Consider the following 20,678-nt stretch of genomic DNA (forward strand, 5'->3'; position numbering starts at 1 on the left):
TTTCGCTGGAGCTTGGCAGCACCCTCGGTGAGCTCAGTAGGCTGCCCTGCTGGCTGTCCTCGCCGCCCCGGGTGCGTGTCTGTTTCGCCGTCACCACAGCGCCCTCCACCTCCTCACTTTGCCGGTGGTGCGATCCGTGTGGTTAAAGCAGCCCACGCCTTGCGGGAGGCCGTGTGCTCGGGACGCGGTCCACAGGCTGCCATGTGGGCCACCCCTCCCCACACAGAGCCTGATCCAGGGCTCAAACTCCCATATCGTGAGGTCATGACCTGAGCCAAAGTCGGATGCTCAACCGACTGAGCCACCCAGGGGCCCCTAGGTGGCAGGTGTCATAAGGGGGTGAACTTACTTCTGAGGCTGGTCTTAGGTGACAGCAAGACCACACCTGCCTGTGAGGCCTTCCCGGGTTCAGTCCCACCTTCCGTGGTCTCAGCACCGCATCACTCTCTCAGGGCTGTGTCCTCGGGCAGCCTCTGGGAGCGGGGAAGGCAGGCACGATGCTCATCCCAAGGGCAGGGGTGAGGAGCCTCTAGCTGCCCCGGCCCTGCTCCCAACAGGGGGTCACATCTTCTCTGTGATCTCCCCCAGCAGATGGTCCTCAGTGTATAGAAACAACAGATTTTTGTGTATGAATTTTGTCTTCTGCAACTTTCCTGAATTCATTTATAAGTTCTAGCAGTTTGGGGGCGCCGGATGCCTCAGTGAGTGAAGTGTCTGACTCTTGATTTTGGCTCAGGTCATGATCTCATGGTTTTGTGGGTCGAGCCCCCAGTCAGGCTCTGCACGCTGACCTCGCAGTGCCTGCTTAGGATTCTCCTTCCGGTCTCTGCCCCTCTCCTGCTGGTGCTTTCTCTCAAATAAGCTTTAGAAAAAAGTTCTGACAGGTTTTTTTGGTTAGAATTGTTAGGGTTTCCTAGACCCGCCTTATCCGCAGAGAGTGTGTTACTTCTTTCTGAGGTGGATACCTTTTACTTCCTGATCTCACGCAGCTGCTGACGAGGCTGTTGGACAGCAGGGTAGCAGGGTGAGGGCGGGCTTCCTTGTTCTTGATCTTGGAGGAAGAGCTTTCAGCGTTTCCCTCCGGGGGTGTCAGCTGTGGGCTTTTCACGTGCGGCCAGGATGGTGTTGAGGCGTGTGCCTTCTACATCTGCTTTGTTGAGAGTTTTAGCCCAAGTGGATGTCAAGTTTTGTCAGACGAGCCGATCAGGACTCTGATCCCTCATTTCCTGAGTGTGGTGCGCCAGGTGGGTTGCTTTGTGGACTCTGAACCAGACCTTTGCCCCTTCTGCATTCCCGACCAACCTAGCAGTTACCATCGCCCATTAACACCCTGTCTGGTCGGGCTCAAGGAACCTGCTGTGTTGTAATGCTTCCCTCTTCCCGCCTTCTGTCCTTCCGGACTCTCTGCCTCGTTTTCTGTCCTCGTGGGCAGAAGCAGCGCTGGAACTAGTCTCCCCACCTGCAGACGTCTCACGTGGTTGGCTGCAGAAAGATCTCTCCTGGTGAAACCCTTCCTCGGCTCTCCCTTGGGCCGTGCCCACTGCACTCCCCGCTGCACCCCTGCGCCCCCATCTGCCTTAGTCCTGGGAAGCCACCCTACTCCCGCCTTTCCCCTTCTGGTGTAGGTGGTCCTTCGGCCTGCAGCTCGCGGCTGGGAGGCCGGGCCACAGCCAGTGGCCATTTGGCGTTAGCTTCCCGCTCTGGCTCTGGCTCTCTCTCTAACAGGCCATTACCGTCGGCCCGCTTCGCGGCAGTTCCGAGGGGGCAGCTTTCACCTCCACTCTGCACGTTAGGAGCCCTTTGCCCATCAGCAGTCAGCTCAGTGCCCCCTTCCCCGAGAGTGACCTCTGTCCAAGTTCTGTGGTTATTTTGAGAGAGCATGCACGCACACACAGAGGAGGGGGCAGGGAGAGAGAGAAATCTAACTAAGCATGATTGGCGCCGACAGCAAAAGCCTGACCTGGGGCTTGATCACGGGAACCACTGAGATCCTGACCTGAGCCGAAATCAAGAGTTGGACACATCTGAGCCACCCAGGGGCCCCCCACCCAAGTTATGTTTTAAAGTACAGACATGTAGCGCCTGGGTGGCTCAGTCGGTTAAGCTTCCGACTTCGGCTCAGGTCATGATCTCATGGTTCGTGGGTTCAGGCCCCGCGTTGGGCTCTGTGCTGACAGCTAGCTTAGAGCTTGGAGCCTTCTTTGGATTCTGTGTCTACCTCTCTCTGCCCCTCCCCTGATCACACTCTTTCTCTGTGTTTCACTGTCTCTCAAAAATAAATGTTAGAAATTTTTTTTAAAGTACAGATGTGCTGAGTGCCTGACGTGTGCCAGATACTCTGCTGCGGATTTGGCACGTATTAGCTCCTGTGAGGTGCAAGCGGAGAGGGAAGGAAGGTGCTTGCCCAGCCGCCTGCTGCTGGTAGGTGGTGGAGGCGGGACCCTGAGCTGAGTGTGGCCTGGGCACCTGTTGATTCTCTTAACTGCTGCCCCATTCTTTTATCTTTAAACAATTTTTAATGCTTATTTTTGAGAGAGACCGAGACAGTGTGAGCAGGGAAGTGCAGAGAGAGGGAGGGACACAGAATCTGAAGCAGGCTCCAGGCTCTGAACTGTCAGCGCAGCGGCTGACTTAGGGCTTGAAGCCATGAACTGTGGATTGGACGTTTAGTTGACTGAGCCCCCCAGGCGCCCCTCTGCTGCCCGTTCTTATCAGATCAGTCCTGTCCGGGTCCTCACAGTGGTCTGGAAGCATCTGTCGCATGAACAAACAGTTCACGTGAGGTAACGGGTTCAGCGGCGAGTGTGGCGCGTGGCCTGGAGGACCTCAGACGTGTCGGACGCCTCCTGTTGCCTGACAGCCTCGAGGACCTCCGGACTCTCAAAGGGAAGTGCTTTCTTCTGGATCCCTTGCTGCCAGAGCTGTTGGTGTTTCCAGCCCAGACGGATCTGCACGACCACCCGCTGTACCAGGCCGGTCACCTCATCCTACAAGACAAGGTAGGGCAGGCGGGTGGGAAGGGCAGGACCGAGAGGGAGCAGCCGGCTCGGGGCCGTGTGAGCCAGCCGTGTGCTCTGCCCGCCAGGCCAGCTGTCTGCCAGCCACGCTGCTGGCCCCGCCCCCCGGCTCCCACGTCATTGACGCCTGCGCTGCCCCAGGCAACAAAACCAGCCACCTGGCTGCTCTTCTCAAGAACCAGGGGTGAGTGTCATGGTCAGCCTGAGGGGACTGGGGTCTGACCCAGTACTTGGGAAGACGAGGTGAGGAACTCCGTGTCCCAGTGGGGCCATGAAGGCTGAAGGGAGGGTTTTCCTTTAAATATTTCCTTCTGGGCCCAGAGCAGTTGGTGGTGGTCCCTAAGCTCAGCTTCCCAGTGGGTGGCCGATGCGAGATCGGAATCCCTCAGCCCCTGGGGCAGAGTCCCCAGGTCAGCTCTCTCTAACCACAGCCCTTTCTTTTCTGTCTCAAATGAAAGGACGTGTTCTTGTGTGTTAGAACCATGGGCCCTGAGCTTCCCTGTGGATTCTCAGTTCACCCCATCTCTCCCCTCTTCCCCAGGAAGATCTTTGCCTTTGACCTGGACGCTGGACGGCTGGCGGCCATGGCCACCCTGCTGGCCCGGGCTGGGGTCTCGTGCTGCGAGCTGGCCGAGCGGGACTTCCTGGCAGTCTCGCCCTCTGACCAGCGCTACCGTCAGGTCCAGTACATCTTGCTGGATCCTTCTTGTAGTGGCTCTGGTGAGATGGGGACAGAGCCTGGCTGCAGGGCCTGCAGACGGGGGGCAACCTCATACAAGGCGCAGTGGTTCGCTCTGGCCTCGGGTTCACCTGGTGGCCCCGGGCAGACGTTCTCTGTACTGCAGGGGTCTCGGTGTGGACCGAGGCCATCTGCAGCTGAAAGGCTCTGTCCTTAGGTATGCTGACCAGACGGCTGGAGGAGCCCGGGGCGGACGCACCTAGCAAGGCGCGCTTGCAGGCCCTGGCCGGGTTCCAGCGGCGAGCACTGTGCCACGCGCTCACTTTCCCCTCCCTGCAGCGCCTGGTCTACTCCACCTGCTCCCTCTGCCAAGAGGAGAATGAAGACGTGGTTCGGGACGCCCTGCAGCAGAACCCAGGGACCTTCAGGTAGCGGGGATCCGCCAAAGTCCTGGGGAAGGGGGCTGCTGTCTTTTACCCAGAAGTCTGTTCTCCTCCACAGGCTAGTCCCTGTCCTCCCCTCCTGGCCCCACCGTGGCCTCAGCACTTTTCCAGGGGCTGAACACTGCCTCCGGGCCTCCCCCGAGACCACGCTCACTGGTGGCTTCTTTGTCGCTGTATTTGAACGGGCAGAGGTGCCAAGGTGAGTGAGAGGTGGGGGCCTGCCTGGAAGATGCTGGAAAACTGGGGCACCTCTAACTCGGTTTCTTTCATTCCAGCTCAGTCTCCCCAGCTGAAGCATTAGCACCAGATCCGGCCCCCGGGGCCGCCCCACGGAAGAAGAGACGGCGCAGAGCAGCGGTCCCTGGCACGCCGCCCCTCGAGGAACAGGTCCGCAGAGCTGTGCCTTTGGGGGGGGGGGGGGGGGCGGCACCCTGGCCTTCCTGCAGGTCAGCTGGCGGTTTTTGAGGTTTTCTTTTTTATTGCTTTAGGAAGGAAAGCGGTAGCCCTGATTCTCCAGCTGGAGGGAGAGCATGGACTCACCCGGCTGCCAGGCCCCTCCCCGGGCCGTGTTCTTGCTCATGACAGTTCTGCCCACAGAAATAAAAAGCAGGACATGGTCGACGATAGATCACAGTTTTCTTTATTCTTAATGACATAAGCAAGGAGAAAAACCTCACATTCATACTAAAAATTCCAACTAGCCTCACAGGAATTAAGTCTTTATTTGTAATGGAAAGTCCCAGCCTCCCGTTCCTGTCCAGTGCACGTACGAGTACACACACCCACATACACACACACACACACCCACACACCCACACACACTCAGGCCGCACCGGGACCTCCTCTGCCGGGGCTCCCGGGCCAAGTGTCCTGCCTGTGGACCTGAGGTAAACTAGCTCGGAGCACTGACACAAAAGAGGATCTACCTTCCAGAAGGTATCGCTAGAAGCTTCGGTTCTAGACCCGTGCCCACCCCCACCCGCCGATCCTAACAGGTAGTCGGGACTTGAGGTCCGGGCCTCCGGGCGCCACACGCAGGTAAAATGCTGTCCACTCTTCCTGGGGCTGGGGACGAGCAGTCTCCTGCGCCACACTCAACCTCAGTCACGAGGGGGAGGGGGGACAAGTCACATCTACGTCACATTATTTATAAAATAAGAATTACGTTTATAGAATGTGTCCCGAAGGGGCTCCGGTCCCTCAGGAAGCTGCCTGGACAGCGGGAGCCTCTAATTCACGCAGGCGTAACCTAACTACACAGCCAGTTCCTAGTCAGTAGCATTTATACTTAACCACCTCAGTGAACCAAGCTTGAAGGAATTTAAAAGGCAATTTAGCTTAAATACAAAAATAAATTTTTATTTTGTTAAAAAATGTTTAAATATTTTTTTCTTTTAATTTAGACACACGCATTCATACTTCTCCCAAAGAGGATGGGCATGGCAGCAAGGCTCCTGGGCCTGGGGTATGTGGTCTGGGAGCGGGGGAGGAACGGGGGTGGGGGTGAAAAACTGTGAAGTGTGGTTCGCTAGTTTTGGTTTTTTAACATTCTGGGGAGGGTCTAGCCCGCAGTGGGGTCAGCTGGGTGGGAGGGAAACGGCGGAGGGAAGGGGTCTTTGCTTCCCCCTTGGCCCCATCCTCTTGGGCTGCCAGCCCTTAAAGTCAAAACACCACCGGAAACCCCAGGAGTCAGCACGCGTACCGTACAGCGGTGCCACTTCCCACAGTCAATTAGCGAGGCCCCAGAAACTTGAAACAGTGAAGTCCGGCACTACCAACATGCCGCCACTCATACAATTCAATTCTTCCTCCAAACTCGATTCAAAGAGCAATAGACATGAGCATCAGACAGTAACACAGGACAAGGCTTTAAACACAACCCTGGGGAGGAGGCGGATGAGCCCCACAGAGGCCAGCGGGGAGGGCGGGCGAGGAGGCAGCGGGGGGCGTCCTGCCCGCTCCCCCCACTCCACCGGAGCGAGGTATCTCCCCTGCAGCTGCCAGGCTAACAGTCTCGAGCCACCGAGCTTTTAGGGGCCAAACTGGCAGAGGGTTGAGGACAAACATGGACTCAGACTTGGCAGGAGGAAGTGGACCAGCAGGAGCAGCACCCACTGGGGTCTCCAAGGCAAAGCTAGCTTCAAGGTCCTGTAAAAAGGAGTCGATCCTGCAGGGAGCCAGGGAGGGACGAAGCAGCAAGAACTGGGGAAGCAGAGTCCCCTAACGGGACCCGAGGAGAACCACGTTTAGAGACAAGCCAAGCACAGGGAAGCTGCGGGGCTGACCCACTTCCCCGACTCCCGTCATCCACTGCACGGTGGTGACACAGGTGGGCGAGGACCGTGCCTGTGACCCGCCAGCCGAGATGGTGCTCGGGGCGGGAAGGGAGGCCGCCTGTCCGAGGTCAGACACCAGACGAGAGTCAGGGAGGGACGAGGACAGTATGTACAGATGTTCCTTTAGTTCTCTCCACCGCACGGAGCCGGTCAAGTAGAGGGATCAGGCTCCTGCCCCGCGCCCAAGCCTTTCTCACGACGGAGCAGGAACTGGCCACCCGGGCTGCTGCCGCCTCCCTGGTGGCGGAAGCCAGAGATCCGGGGTAGGGTTGCTTTATGGAATTAGAAGGGTCAGAGGCTCTTCCTAGCAGGTGCTGAGGTCCAGATTTGGGGAAGGAGGTGGGGGTGGGGCAGTTGGAATGGGGGCAAAGGCTATTTCTTGCGCGTGTGCTGCCTGCGGGCCTGCAGCCGCTGCCGAGCCCCTGGGGTCTTGGATCCTGCACCAATGGAAAATGAAGGTGCCGCAGATCCTGGAAAGATTCAACAAGGTCTCATCAGGGCAGCTGGAATCTGGGACACCTCCCCAGGCACCCTAATCTCTGGAAGGTTAAGCCAACAGAACATCTGGTACTTAAACAAGGCTTCCTAAAAAGTGTCCATTGCATGGGGTGGGGGGTGGCTACTAAAAGTACAGAATCCCAGAACATCTGAGAGGGAGCAAAAAGGTGTTTCTGCTTGGCTTTCCAGTGCTCTGGAACATTCCACCCAACTCCATACCTGGGCTTTGCCAATCTTGCAACCATGTTACATCTTTCTCATACTTAGGAGCCTGAGCTTTGTTTGGGGGGGGGGGGGCAGAGCCAGAAACCTCCCCGGACCCCCCTCCTTCTTTGGGAAAGAAGGTCATGCTGGCTGCTTACCAAAAGGTCCGACTCCAACAAAGCCTTGGGTGGGTGTTGAGGACGCCCCAAAGGAGAGACCACCGCCCGACGTGCCCACCCCGGGGGCAGGGGTGTTCTGACCAAAGGTGGGTGTGGAGGTGCCTAGAATGAAGAGACCGCAGAAAACGAGCAACTAGGCAGTGAGCAGAGGGAGTATAAGTGGGGGTGACAAACAGGGGTGTCCCCAGGGGCACCTCAGCCCTGGACTGCCGAGGCTGGCTAGCCGCAGTGGTGGGCACAGCCTGTCTCCTGCCCGCTGACCACTGCGCCACGGCACATCCTTCTGGCCACCTCAGGAAGTCTCTGCATGCCCGTGACCGCCAAAGCAGAAGAGAAGGGGACACTCAGTGCCCTCCCCCGCCCCTTCCACCTGGACCAGGTCCCCCTCCCGTCTTAGGACGGAGTTTTGCTCTTCTCCCTGTCTGTCCATCCCTCCCCATCAGAAACCTGACCATCGTGGGTCTTTTTGCCTTCCCATGGCCACGTTCAAAGTCCGGTCCTGCTACTGCTTCCCACAGGCCTCTGGGAGGGCTGGCCTTGCTCCCAGTCCTGACCTCCCCGCTCCTCAGTCACCCCTCACCACCGCCTAGCACCCAGACAGCCACTGCGAGCACCTCAGGTATCGAGCCCTGCAGCCCCCCGCCCCTCCTGTGGCACCAGCTGGGCCTGCACCTATTCACCCCAGTCTGGACCTCGCTAATGGGCGTGTGACCGCACGGGCTGGCCGCACTTTAAATTCATCACCGCAATTCCCCGGCGATACCGCCTGGCGATTCTCCCCCATTCTCGTTATGCTCCTTTCCCCACTCTCCAAACGCCCATTTCCAGACGCCTCCTCTGTACACGGGCCTCCCCGTGACCCTGTCTCCCGTTTCCTGAGGAAAGCATGCGATCAGGATCACAGCTCTTGAGTCTCCTGCCATGTGGCAAATCAAATCACTTCATTCTTCTACTTGAAATTCTGCCAGGATTTTCCTCCATGCTTAAATCCAAACTTAACCCTAGCCATGTGTGCCCTTCAACCCTGCCTCTCCACATGATTCTAGATCACTTCTATTCTTAGATCCTCCAGCTACACCTCACTTTTCTGTCTGTGAACCATGTATGCTCCTGCCACAGGGCCTTTGCACTAGCTCTCCTATGCCTGAAGAGCACTCCTAACCCCTCTGTCACAGACAGGAGTCTTGGCTTAAGCTGCCTCAGAAAGGCCCAGCCTACCTGACTGCCGGAAGAGCCCCTCCACAGCCTCTCAGGCCAGCCTGTCTTCCACCAGGACACCCAGCTCCCTGACCCTGTAGCTAACGTCAGTCACTACCACACCATAAAGCTCTGAGGGGCCTGTGCCACACTCAGAACAGCCCCCAGTGCAGCACGCCGAGTGCACTGGTCTTACCTCCGAACACGGGCTTGCTGTCAGGCGTGCTTGCCACACTGAAGGCAAAGTGTGTGCTCTGGCTAGGTGCACCCAGTGTGCCCTGACTCAAGCCTCCTCCGAAAGGGGTCGTGCTGCCGGCGGTCCCACTCTGTCCTGTGCCAAAGTTGAACGCTGCAGAGGCAGAGCTGGTGCCGGGGGTGGCCACGCTGATCCCGAAGCCCCCGCTGCCAGGCGAGCCAGCAGAGCCCCCAAATGGGAAGGGTGCCAGCGTCGTGCTGCCGAACACGGAGCTACTGGTCCCGCCGCTGGTGGTCTGGGTCGTAGCTCCAAAGCCGGAGGCAGTGGCCGTCCCGAAAGAGAACATGGATGTGCCGCTGCCAAAGGCTGGCTGGGTGCTGGCAGGGGTGCCGAAGGCAGATGCTGTAGGCTTCAAACCACCAAAGCTGGACTGCGTGGTGCCTCCGAAGGCGGGCTGGGCTGGGCTGGGCCCTGGGGTCGCAGCTGGAGCTGTGGCTGTGGAGTTCCCGAAAGTGAAAGAGCTGCCAAAGCTTGGGGCGAGGGCCGGCTTGGCGGCACCCTGCTGCTGCCCGTCGGTGGCCCCGAACGTGGGCTGGGGGTTGGCTCCTGGGTACGAAGAGAGGGGGGGCTTGGTGCTCGAGCCGAAGGGAATGTGGAACGCCGGGGTGGTGGTGGTCGTGAAGGTGGGTGCCGGCTGGCTGCTGGTGACCAGGGCGGGGGTGCTGAGGCCGCCGCCAAAACCGCTGAAGCCGGTGGTGCCGCCACCGCTGCCGCCACTGGCCGTTGTCTGCACCGCCCCGGGGAGGGACTGGACGAAGGTCGTGACTGTTGTCGACGCGGGCACGGCAGGAGGCTTGCCGAACTGGAATATGGAGCCCACAGCTGGGGGAAAGCTGGCACCAGAAGCAGGGGGAGCCCCAAAGAGGAAAGGCTGGGCAGCGGAAGTGGTGGTGCTGGTCACACCGCTCACACCGAAGCTGAACGTGGGCTTCGAAGCAGAGTCTGTGGATGTGCAGGCTGTGCTCGTGGGGGCCACGGCTGAGGTGGCACCAGCCTGGCCAGTGAAGAGAGGGGCGCTCGTGGTAGTGACTGGAGCAGCTGTCTGACTGAAGAAGGGGACCGAGGAGGGCACAGACGTAGGGGCCCCCACGCTGCCAAAGATCGGCTCGAAAGTGAGCTTGGGGCTGCTGGCAGGTGCAGGGAGGGCAGAGCTGGAAGGTGTCACGGTGGTGACCGTGGATGGGCTGGATGACAAGGGGCCCTCATTCTCGCTTTTTGGTGGGGCCAGGAAGATGGGCTTGAACATGGGAGATGCTGACGACACAGCAGGGGCTGCAGAGGCAGGGGGGTCGGCAGGCGGGGTACTTAGCATTCCCAAAAGAAGACTTTGCTTGGGAGTCGGGGACGGGGCAGATGGGGCTGGGGACTTGGCAGATGTCTCAGCCTGAGGAGCTGGAGGGGGCTTTGGAGGGTCAATGGCTGGGATCGGGGAGGCAGCAGGGGTCAGCCCCAAGAAAGTGACTGTGGATTTCGAGTCTGAGGAGGTGCCTGGAGGGGGTCCTGACTGTGAAGCGCCAAGAGGGGCCGGAGGGCCAAGTGTCTTTGGAGGTGTATGGGCCCCAGTGCTTGCCACTCCAGAAGATTCTGGAAGAACAGAGAAAGTAAATTCTGAATTCCTAAATGTGATGGCATTCAATGCTTCTTTATGCTAGGGACTCAGAGTCCATCAACAAATGTGACTACGTCCACACCACAGACCCTTAAAGTATTCACTCCTTAAAATCAAGTAAATATTATTTCTATTCTTCCCTGATCATAAGATCTGAGGGGATACGATGTGGCCTCAATGGGGGTAAGGTGGAGAAACTAAGGAAAACCCAATCACCCACGCTCCAGGCCCGTTAACTACCCAGATGCACCTTACTTACTACTCATCCAACAAAGACTCTCTGCCTACCGTGTGCTGAGTGCAGAGCATATACCCGTGAGGGGAAGAGTCTCCGCCCCAGCCCCGGGAGAGAGGCGGATGCCGGACAGACCGCTACATGTTAAAAGGGCAACAAGAAGAGCGTGGGCACGTGCAGTACCATGAAGGACCCTTGAAAACCTAGAGGGAAAAATAATTAACGTCCTCTTGTGCCTGTGGTCATGTGACAAGACATGGTGACGGCGGGATCACATTTACACCTTGGAGCTGCCTCAACAGTACACACTCGCATGTCAGAGGCCAAGAACGAGGCTCAGAGCGGCCAAGAGCCGTGTGACCCCTGAGACTAAGCTGCCGATCCTGGCTTTAAGTGTCGCAGGCCCCTCCCTAGACCCTCCTGATTAGAGAATTCTGAAGCTCGGATGTGTGCACCAGCTCAGGACTGGTGAGCCACAGCAAGTTCAAGCTCCCAGAACTCTCCAGTGACTGGTAGGCAAGCCGCTTTTACCCGGCCTGAGACACACGGACGCCACTCCGCATGCGGAGGGCGCGCACCCACTCACCCGAGGCGGCGGGCAGGCCTGCGGAACTCTGCATCTTCTTCAAGCTCTCCAGCAGCGGGTTGGTACTCGGGGCCGGGGGGGCGGCTGGGGAGGCGGCAGTCCCACTGGTCGGCAGGGTAAATGTCAAAGGAGGCTGAGTGGTAGGGGGCTTCTCGGTGACAGAGTCAGAAGCAGTATCTAAGGAGGAAAGAAAGGTGCTGGGAAATTCCTCCCAGGGGCACAACACCTAGCCTGAGACGCTCAGGGACTCAGTGTCTGCTTATTTAGAAATGCTTCCCCTAGGGCACTGGGTGGCTCAGTTGGTTGAGCATTTGACCGGCTCGGGTCATGATTCATAGTTCGTGAGTTCAAGCCCTCAACTGTCAGTGCAGAGCCTGCTCCTGCTTGGGATTCTCTCTCCTCTCTCTGCCCCTCCCTCACCAGTGCGTTCGCTCTCTGAATAAGTGAACTTAAAAAAAAGAAAGAAATCCTTCCCCTTCATTCCAACGCTCACTGTTCTCCAGATTCCACTGAGGCCCCAAACGGATTTCTCAGATGAGAAAGATCCAGATAAAACCAGAGGAAATTCCTCTTCAGAGAGTGAAGCTGCCCGGTCTTCCTTACCAGCTCCATCCTCCAAGGCCTTGTTAAACCACCGCAGGGAAGCCCTTTTCTCCAAGTCTAGATCTTCGGCAGTGACGGAGTAGCCAAGCTGGGGAGGCGGGGGCTGCCAGAGAGGAAGATGAGAGGTGGGTCAGGGAAGCTGGAAGAAGCCCATATTTAGCTTCCCTAGAACTCGAGAGTGCTGGGGGGGTGTTGGGTGTGGAAGGACAGAGCCATACCAGGGTCAGCCGGGCCCCTCGCCGGGAGGGCAGGAGCTGAATCTTCCGCTTCCGCTGCCCAGAGCTGCCAGGTGTCGGGGGGGAGCTCCACGAGTTCTGCACCTTCCATGTGGTTGTATCTGCAGCTAAAGAAACAAACATGGACTTGTTTTCTTCCTCCTCTTCCAGAAACAGCAACATCTGTCTACCCACTTGGTTTTTATCACTGAATTTTCACTGGTTATCTCTGAAAGTTTCGGTCTTCAGTAGGTGGGTCTTGGAGAGTCTGCAAGATGGCCTCTGACAGGAGGATATCAAAGGAAAGCTGCTCCGAACGCGGGCACACAGCATTCCCTGCCCACAGTCACCGGACAGGGCCCCGCCTGTGCTCATAGCCACCCACAGACCACAGACCTCTGCGCCCATAGCCCCTTTTCGGCCCGTGCCTACCAGGCCCTGCACTTGGCGATGCTCAGCACATGCAACCGGACAGGCAGTGGTCTACACATGCCTGTAACCACTCCCACTGCCATGCGCCACTCCTGCGAGCTTCTCAACCTACCCTTTTCTCCCTGGGCCTCCTTGTCTGTTGCCAAAGGAGTTGAAGAACTGGAGCGGTGAGAAAGCTCATCTTCTCTGCGGGTGAAAGAGGCAGAAGCACATTTAGAAAGACTTCCTGACAGAGTGTTGGGTAACTTCTCACAGCCTCTTAACTACCAACTGGCCAAAGTCTAGAACTGTGATTTAAAATCACAGTAGGCCAGACAAAAAAGAAATCAAAAGAAAACTCCTACAAAACAAAGGGAGGAAGTTCATGGAAGCCACGGAGAAACCTGTCTCACAACCAGGACAAAATGATAATCTTCACAACCTTACTTCTACCCTGTCCAGTCCCCGAGAGCTGTTGCCACAGAGCTGACCCCTACGAGCAGCAGTCTAGTCGCCTTGCAGTGCCTGGAGGTCCGCTGGGGTCCAGAACACGAACCCTCCTGACGCTGCCCACTGCGGCCTCTGTGCTCACACCCCATCGCTTGTGCTGCAGGATGAGGAGGAGAGCCAGAGCCTCCGGAATCAGCACAGAAGACATTTAAGAGACGAGAGAAGTTCAGGAATGTACTTTGCTGTCCTTCTAGACGGTGACCTCAGATTCTCCAGATCAGAGCTGCAGGAAGCCTAAGGGCCAAGTACGTGTGCTTCCTTTCCCACCCTCTCAATCTGCAGTGCGAGCGAGGACCCGTTACCTTATTTTCTTTGCTGGCCTCTCTGGCGTCTGCGAGCGGGAAGAGGCTGGGCTGGAGAATGGGGACAAGCTGGGCCCGCTTCTCTTCCAAAGCTAAAAGGCGAAGAGCAGTGACATGACTGACCCTACTAGACAGCGGGATACTCAACCTTCAGCAGAACTTGGTGTTCTGTTCATCACTGCACATAGGGTCTCTTTCTCAGTAACAAATACTTCTTTGTGGAACACCTGGCTGACTTAGCGGACCATGCGACTCAATCTCGGGTTATGGGTTCAAGACTACTTAAAAATACAATGTTTCAAACAAAAAAGGGGCGGAGTGCCTGGGTGGCTCAGTCAGTTGAGTGTCTGATTTCGGCTCAGGTCATGATCCCACGGTTTGTGGGTTTGAGCCCTTCATCGGGCTCTGTGCTGACAGCTAGCTCAGAACCTGGAGCCTGTCTTTGGTTCTGTGTCTCCTCTCTCTGACCCTCCCCTGCTGACGCTCTCTTCTCTCAAAAATAAATAAAAACATTAAAAAATTTAAAAAGGGGGGGCACCTAAATGGCTAAGTCGATTAAGCATCTCACTCTTGATTTTGGCTCAGGTCATGATCTCATGGTTCATGGGTTCAAGCTCCACACTGGGCTCCCTGCTGGCAGTGTGGAGCTTACTTGGGATTCTATCTCTCCTCCTCTCTTTGCTCCTCCCCGGTGCACGTGCTCTCTCTCAAAAATGAGTAAAAAAATAGGGGTGCCTGGGTAGCTCAGTTGGTTGAGTGTCCAGCTTCAGCAAAGGTCATGATCTCATGGTTCGTGGGTTCAAGCCCCACACTGGGCTCTGTGCTGACAGCTAGCTCAGAGCCTGGAACCTGCTTCAGATTCTGTGTCTCCCTCTCTCTCTGACCCTCCTCTGCTCGTGATGTCTCTCTCTTGTCTCTCAAAAATAAATTTTAAAAAAGCATTAAAAAAATTTTTTTTTAAAAAGTAAAAAAATAAAGAAATAAAAACATTCCTCTGTGAAGAAAGGCCCCTGAAGGAAAGCCAACTGCCAGTATTAACTATTGGGAAAAAATATGAACAAGTAAGGAAATGCTAATAAAGTACAAGGAACGAATACAGTTTTACATGTTAAACAGTAGAAGGTTACATTCAGACAAGGTTTAGAGCCTAAGACACATACAGCTTTATGTTGTCTACAGAAATGATACAATTAAGAAATTATTCCCAAAACCACTCCCCTCCCCCCAAAAACCCTATTACGGCAAAGATAAGCCAGTAAACTAACAGAGTCTTTGTTTTACTTCAACTTTACTTTTTTAGGTTTATTTAAGAACGAATAGGGGAGGGGCAGAAAGAGAGAGAGGGAGAAAGAATCCCAAGCAGGCTCTGCACTGCCAGCGCAGAGCCTGATGCAGGGCTAGAACCCATGGCCCGAAGTCAGACACTTAACTGACTTAGCCACCCAGGTGCCCTTTGCTTCAACTTTATTTTAAGATGTGCTATCATGACATTTAGGACTTACACAGCATCTATGGTATTTACTGTTACATGATTATCATCCAGACCCTTGTCTCTTCTAACAAACAGGCAGTCAGTCCCTTGGTAGTGTGGTCTGTTCTCAGCCTGCCTTCATGCAAAACAGCCTCTCAGCTACATAACTGACACAGAGCAAGCACTCGGCAGTTTCATGAAGTCTTTGGTCTAATTACAAAAATACTGATAACCATCACTGCAGACATTTCCCCCAGAAATTTCTGGTGATTTCTTACGCATCAACAGTTATATAAGCACAAACAAGCAACAACAATCTTTAATAAATGGTGAAACAGGGCCACTCCATGAGCCCCAGTATCAGGAAACCCAAAGCTCAGAATAGGTGTGAGGAAAATGCTGGAACCAGGAGCCATGTGCTCTGATGCGCTCAGGGAAAGAACACAAAACAAAAACCAAATGCTTGGACCTCACACTTTGCATCTTTAATAAAGAACCAAAGAGGATTTCAATGTTTAGCCAAGGTTGAGAACAACCTGGTTCAACATGTACGGGAAAATACCGTTTGTCCACTACGTCACAGGTGGCATATGCACAGACAATCCAGATGTGACAAGCATATATGTAAGAAGCGTAACAAAAGGACTATAAAAACCAGATTAGGTGTTCGATACTGTGGGGCAGGAAAAAGTCTGTGCCAGAGACAGCAGAAAACGGACTGACAGTCACATAAAAAATCGCTACATAAAGAAACTCTCTAGGTAAAAGTAACACCAGGGGGCAAGGACACTCTACTGTACGGGCCATGCCCCATCTCCATTTTCAACCAGACTCATATTTCCATAAAACTGAAATAAAATTTACGTAGGCAGGAAACAAAAACACCCCAAAACAAAAAAAAAACCCATAAACAAAATTAAAAAGAAATATTTTCAGTAGGAGTTAATATCCTTAACATGAAAAACGGAAGCCCTACAACTCCACATAAATATAATGAACGTTATCAAATGAAAAATTGGCACAAGATCTAACAAGGAGAGTCATTTAAAAAAAAGTCAATGCATGTATCTAGCAGTCAGTTTAGTTCTGCACTGCATTTCAATTTTGATTTGCAAAATCCCCACTGCATTTCAATTTTGATTTGCAAAATCCCCACTTCACAGAGGCTCTAGACCTTTCCCGTTTACAAAGAATGTCAAGATGAGCAAGACTCTTCCACTGAGAAATTTACAGTGTCAAAAAGAGACAGGAAAGAATACAAATCAACGGTAACAGCCAAAAGAGGAAAGACTTTGACGACTTAACAGAAAGCACTTGAAGAAGGACAACCTGTCAGGGCCTGTGACGGGATGGATGCATTATTCCACAGAAGGGAACAAGCAAGGGAAGGCAGCGGGTATGAAGTGCTCTTAGTAGACAACAGATGTCCCAGGCTGGCTGAGATGCAGAACACAATAATGGGGCACAAGGTCAAGAGGCAGGCTAGGGCTGGGAGTGCTGAAGCAAAGGGTAAATATGCCTACTGTGGAAAATGACAAGTCTTGTAAGACCCGTGGAGATATCAATGCTATGCACAAAAAGGTCAGAGGACAGTTTACTTTTTCTATCACTGGTACCAGCGTAACATCTGTAATGACTTTGTATTAACGCTAGGACTTCCAGTGTGCACAGCTGTCGATCTGGGTATTTACCAGTATCCCCTGGAAAAATACAGTTAAGTCAAATACCTCTACCACCACTTGCACCAAATCCAAGGGCTGTCACCTAGTGATTACCAGAGAGGATCACTACTTCAGTACATTTTTTCCCAGAGAGAAACTTCAACATAAAGAGCATTCATATTTGGGTGCCTGGCTGGCTCAGTCAGGTAAGCACCAGACTTCAGCTCAGGTCATGATCTCACATTTCTTGAGTTCAAGCCCTGCGTCTGCTTCAGATTCTGTGTCTCTTTCTCTCTTTGTCTCTCTCTGCTCCTCCCCAGCACATGCTCGCTCTCAAAATAAACAAACATTAAAAAAAAAAGAACTAGGGGCACCTGGGTGGCCCAGTCGGTTAAACCTCTGACTTTGGCTCAGGTCATGATCTCACGTTCGTGGGTTTGAGTCCCGCGTCAGACTCTGTGCTGACAGCTCAGTGCCTGGAGCCTGCTTCTGATTCTGGTCTCCCTCTCTCTCTGCCCCTCCCCCTTTCATGCTCTGTCTCGCTCTGTATCAAAACTAAATAAAACATTAAAAAAAAACCTTTCATATTACATTATTTTCTTATTTTTTATTTCGAGAGAGAGACAGAAAGAGATTGCGCGTGGATGTAAGCAAGGGACAAGCAGAGAGGCGAGACTGGTAACTACTTAAAACAGAATACCAAACAGCTATTAGTGTCAGTGAGTGTACTTCCTACAACAGGTCCAAGGCTCCACCACAAAAAGGCCGCTTAAAATCTGACCACTTCCAGCAATGGCCGACCGTGTTGTTCTACACCGACTCTCCTGCCAGAGACAAGCAGCAAACACTGAAGGTATGACCTACATGTGTCTGAAGGCGCAGGAGCATGGAAGAGCCTGCAGGGCAGCAGACATTGTGGAGATAAGGGAAGAGGAGCCAAGCAGTTAGCCCCCGTATTTAAGTCTACTTTTCCTCTCATGGTGAATGCCAATTCCGAAAGTAAAAGCTGCAGTTGAGAGGCACGGAAAAGCTTTGGGCAGTCTCATATGGCTGGAAAGACAAAAATGAATTCAGGGCCTTCCAAAGTAGAGGGTCCTTAATAAGACCTAAAGCTTTTTGGTTGGGATCCCAAAGACTAAGTAGGAGGATATAGGGCAAATCAGAAATAAAACAGCCCTCACAAGAACTGACAACCAACTCAAAACTGTCAATTCTACCTGGACAAAAGTAACCTGCCCCTATCCTAGCTACTGCCAGAGGTAAAGTGATAAGTGAAAAAAGAAAACCTCTCTGATGAAAATACCACCATTCAGAGCTTCAAGTCACTTTTTTTTTTTTTTTTTTGGTCTGACACAGAAATAAAGCAACAACCAACACTATATAAGAAATTAGTATTTACCCGATACCCCAAAGGAAAAAACCAGACATGAGAAAGAGACCACAGAAGACTCAAAGGCTGGAATTCGTAAATAAAACTTAAGAAAATTGTTATAAGAATTTAAATGACAGTATGGAGAATCCTGACAAAGAGTAACTATAAGAAACAGAACCAAAACTACTTAAGAATGCCATGGATGGCACAAAGCTAAAGGAAATCACTAAACTAGACACCGGAAGAACTGGAGGTGGAGACAAAATGATGGGACACAGACAGACAGACATGGACAAAAGGAAAACATCTAACACGTACCCTAGAACACTAAGAGCAGGTAGAAAATAGGGCAGAACAGTATTTGAAGAGATAATATTAGGTTGAGAGTTTTTCAAAACACATCAAGCCACATAACAAACTGCAAAGAATATAAACTGTAAACGAGTACTTCATAAAATTTCTTTAAGTGGAAACACCAAAACTAAACATGTGTTCAGACACTAAGCAAATCTCAAAACAAGAATGGACAGAGGAGTAGATCCTGTGAGCTAGTGGAATTTAGCTAAAAACCAGTAACAGAAAGAGGACTAGAGAATTAATGGTTTTGAAATTAAGCAATGTGCTTCTAAGCAACCCATGAATCGAAGAAGAATGAATACTAAAAACTCTTCTATTTCAAAACTGTGGGAATGTAGCTAAGGTTAAGTTTGTAGGAAATGTATAACCTTAAATACATACATTAGAAAAAGGAAAACACTGGAAAAACCCCAATGATCTAAGAATCTGGATTAAAAAATCAGAAAGAAATTCCAACAAATCAAACATGAAAAAAAGAAAAAAGGGAGGGGGAAAAAAAGGGAAGTAAAATCTATAAGGGCAAAAAATTAAAGAAATAGAAAAACATAAAAAAAGTGACTCCTAAAATTGGTTCTTTGATATATAACCTTGAAAAAGCAACTTCCTTAACCCAATAAAGAGTATCTACAAAAAACCTGTATCAAACAGCATATGTAACAGGAAATGTGGAAAAGTGCTCCCTTTGAAATCAGAAAAAACAAGAATGTTTGCTATTACTTCTATTCAACATTGTACTTCAGGTCTTAACCAAATGCAGTAAGGCATAAACAAACAATATAAGAACTACAAAGAGAGAAAAAAAAAAGCTGTCATTATTGCTGACAACATGATGGACACAGGAAAATCCTAAAGAATATACAGATGGTTACAGGATTTAGTAAGTTTCCTGAATGCAATAATCAGTTGTATTTCTATATATCTGCAACAGATTTTAATATGCCATTTATAGTAGCATCAAAAACATATACCTAGAAATAAGTTAAATGCATAAAACAAATACATGGTGAAGTTAAAGATGCTGTAAATAAATGAAGGATATACCATGTTCATGGATTGGAAGATTCAACATTGCAAAATGTCATTTCTCTCCAAAATAATTGGTAGATTAAAGGCAATCTTAGTATCTCAGCAAGCGGTCTTTATTTAGGTGGAAATCAATAAGCCAATTCTAAACTTACAGAGAAATGTAAAGGGTCAAGATCCAAGACAACTGTGAAGAGGAATGAGAGAAATGAGAAAGTTGGATGACTTTTTCTATTACCCAAAACTATAAGACTGTGTGGCACAGCACAGACAAGAAAACAGGTACAGGGCATAAACCCCAGATCAACACAACAGAATCTAGACATGGATCCACACACATATGGACACTTACGTTACAACAAAGGCAGTGCTGCAGCACAACAGGGAAAGGGTGATCCATCCTTGCAATAAATGTTGCTATGCCAAATGGGTATTTATATGGAAAGGTACTAATTTTGATCCCTACTTCACATCATATACAAAAATCAACTTCCGGTGGACTATGGATCTGAATGTGAGAAGAAAAATAATAAAGCTTCTAGAAGGTAGCATATCACCACCATGACTTCAGGTAGACAGAGTTCCTACACACAATACATTAACCATTAGTGTAAATTTGATGAAAATGAAGTGGTGAGACACAGAATAGGACAGTAATTTGCTGCAATACGTACAATTCACAGAGAGCTTGTATATAGAATATATAAAAGAATGTATAAAATCAGTAAGAAAAAGACAGATGACTTAATAGAAGAAAGCCAAGAAACTTGAATAGGCATTTCATAAAAAAGGAAGTATGAATGGTCAATGAACAGTTCACATCTCTAATTCATTAGCAATTACAATTATAACCACAAATTACAATTAGGAAATTATAACCACAACGAAATACTATTTCATACCCGCTGGAATGGGTAATGAAAGAGACTGGGCAACATCAAGTTGTTAGTGAGGCTGTGTAACCACAGGAACAAAATCTCATACTGCACTGGTAAGGGTAAGAGTATCAACGGAAACACAACTTCCTTCCTTTCTCCTCCCTCCCTCCCTTCATGTATCCATTTATTTAAACATATATAGTTTAAAGTTTATTACCCAATGCAGGGCTCAAATTCACAAACTGTGAGATCGTGACCTGAGCCAAAGTCAGACGGTTAACTGATTTGAGCCACCCTGGTGCCCCTGAAACATAACTTTAAAACAGTTCAATAAAATCTACTAAAACTGAGAATTACACATACTTTACATATGTGCACGAAAAGATTTAATACAAGAATTTCCATAGTAGCATTATGCATAACAGCTCCAAACTAGAACCCAAATGTCCCAGCAATAGAGGGAAACAATTGTGATATATTCATATAATGAAAATGAACACAGCATGAAAATGAAAGACATGAATGGATGCATCTCACAAGGAAAAGTGGTGACTGAAAGAACCCAAACACAAAAGAAAGTATATTCTGGTCTCCATTTATATAAAGTTTAAAAACAGGAAAAACTATATGGTCCTC

The 20,678-nt window shown here is 51.4% G+C and overlaps 2 protein-coding genes across 4 annotated transcripts in view; one reads left to right on the forward strand and one right to left on the reverse strand.

Moving 5' to 3' along the window:
• NSUN5 (NOP2/Sun RNA methyltransferase 5) overlaps positions 1-4,765 on the forward strand; it is an 11,113-nt gene extending 6,348 nt beyond the window's left edge. The window contains exons 5-11 of one of the 2 annotated variants that reach the window (XM_029949963.1): positions 2,861-2,999; positions 3,086-3,201; positions 3,559-3,737; positions 3,914-4,124; positions 4,198-4,338; positions 4,415-4,526; positions 4,628-4,765. In XM_029949963.1, the coding sequence (XP_029805823.1) occupies positions 2,861-2,999; positions 3,086-3,201; positions 3,559-3,737; positions 3,914-4,124; positions 4,198-4,338; positions 4,415-4,526; positions 4,628-4,642 (913 nt within the window). In that variant the 3' untranslated portion in view covers positions 4,643-4,765. The remainder of the gene's footprint in view (positions 1-2,860; positions 3,000-3,085; positions 3,202-3,558; positions 3,738-3,913; positions 4,125-4,197; positions 4,339-4,414; positions 4,527-4,627) is intronic. The other variant, XM_029949964.1, reaches the window with a different exon arrangement.
• Positions 4,759-20,678, reverse strand: part of POM121C (POM121 transmembrane nucleoporin C) — a 59,124-nt gene continuing 43,204 nt past the window's right edge. For both annotated transcript variants that reach the window (XM_029949961.1, XM_029949960.1), the window contains exons 6-13: positions 13,281-13,372; positions 12,602-12,675; positions 12,061-12,185; positions 11,843-11,945; positions 11,240-11,416; positions 8,750-10,393; positions 7,336-7,458; positions 4,759-6,945 (exon numbers count right to left, since the gene is read on the reverse strand). In XM_029949961.1, the coding sequence (XP_029805821.1) occupies positions 6,848-6,945; positions 7,336-7,458; positions 8,750-10,393; positions 11,240-11,416; positions 11,843-11,945; positions 12,061-12,185; positions 12,602-12,675; positions 13,281-13,372 (2,436 nt within the window). In that variant the 3' untranslated portion in view covers positions 4,759-6,847. The remainder of the gene's footprint in view (positions 6,946-7,335; positions 7,459-8,749; positions 10,394-11,239; positions 11,417-11,842; positions 11,946-12,060; positions 12,186-12,601; positions 12,676-13,280; positions 13,373-20,678) is intronic.

Source organism: Suricata suricatta, chromosome 8, assembly GCF_006229205.1.
Source record: "Suricata suricatta isolate VVHF042 chromosome 8, meerkat_22Aug2017_6uvM2_HiC, whole genome shotgun sequence".
NCBI classification, from domain to species: Eukaryota; Metazoa; Chordata; class Mammalia; order Carnivora; family Herpestidae; genus Suricata; species Suricata suricatta.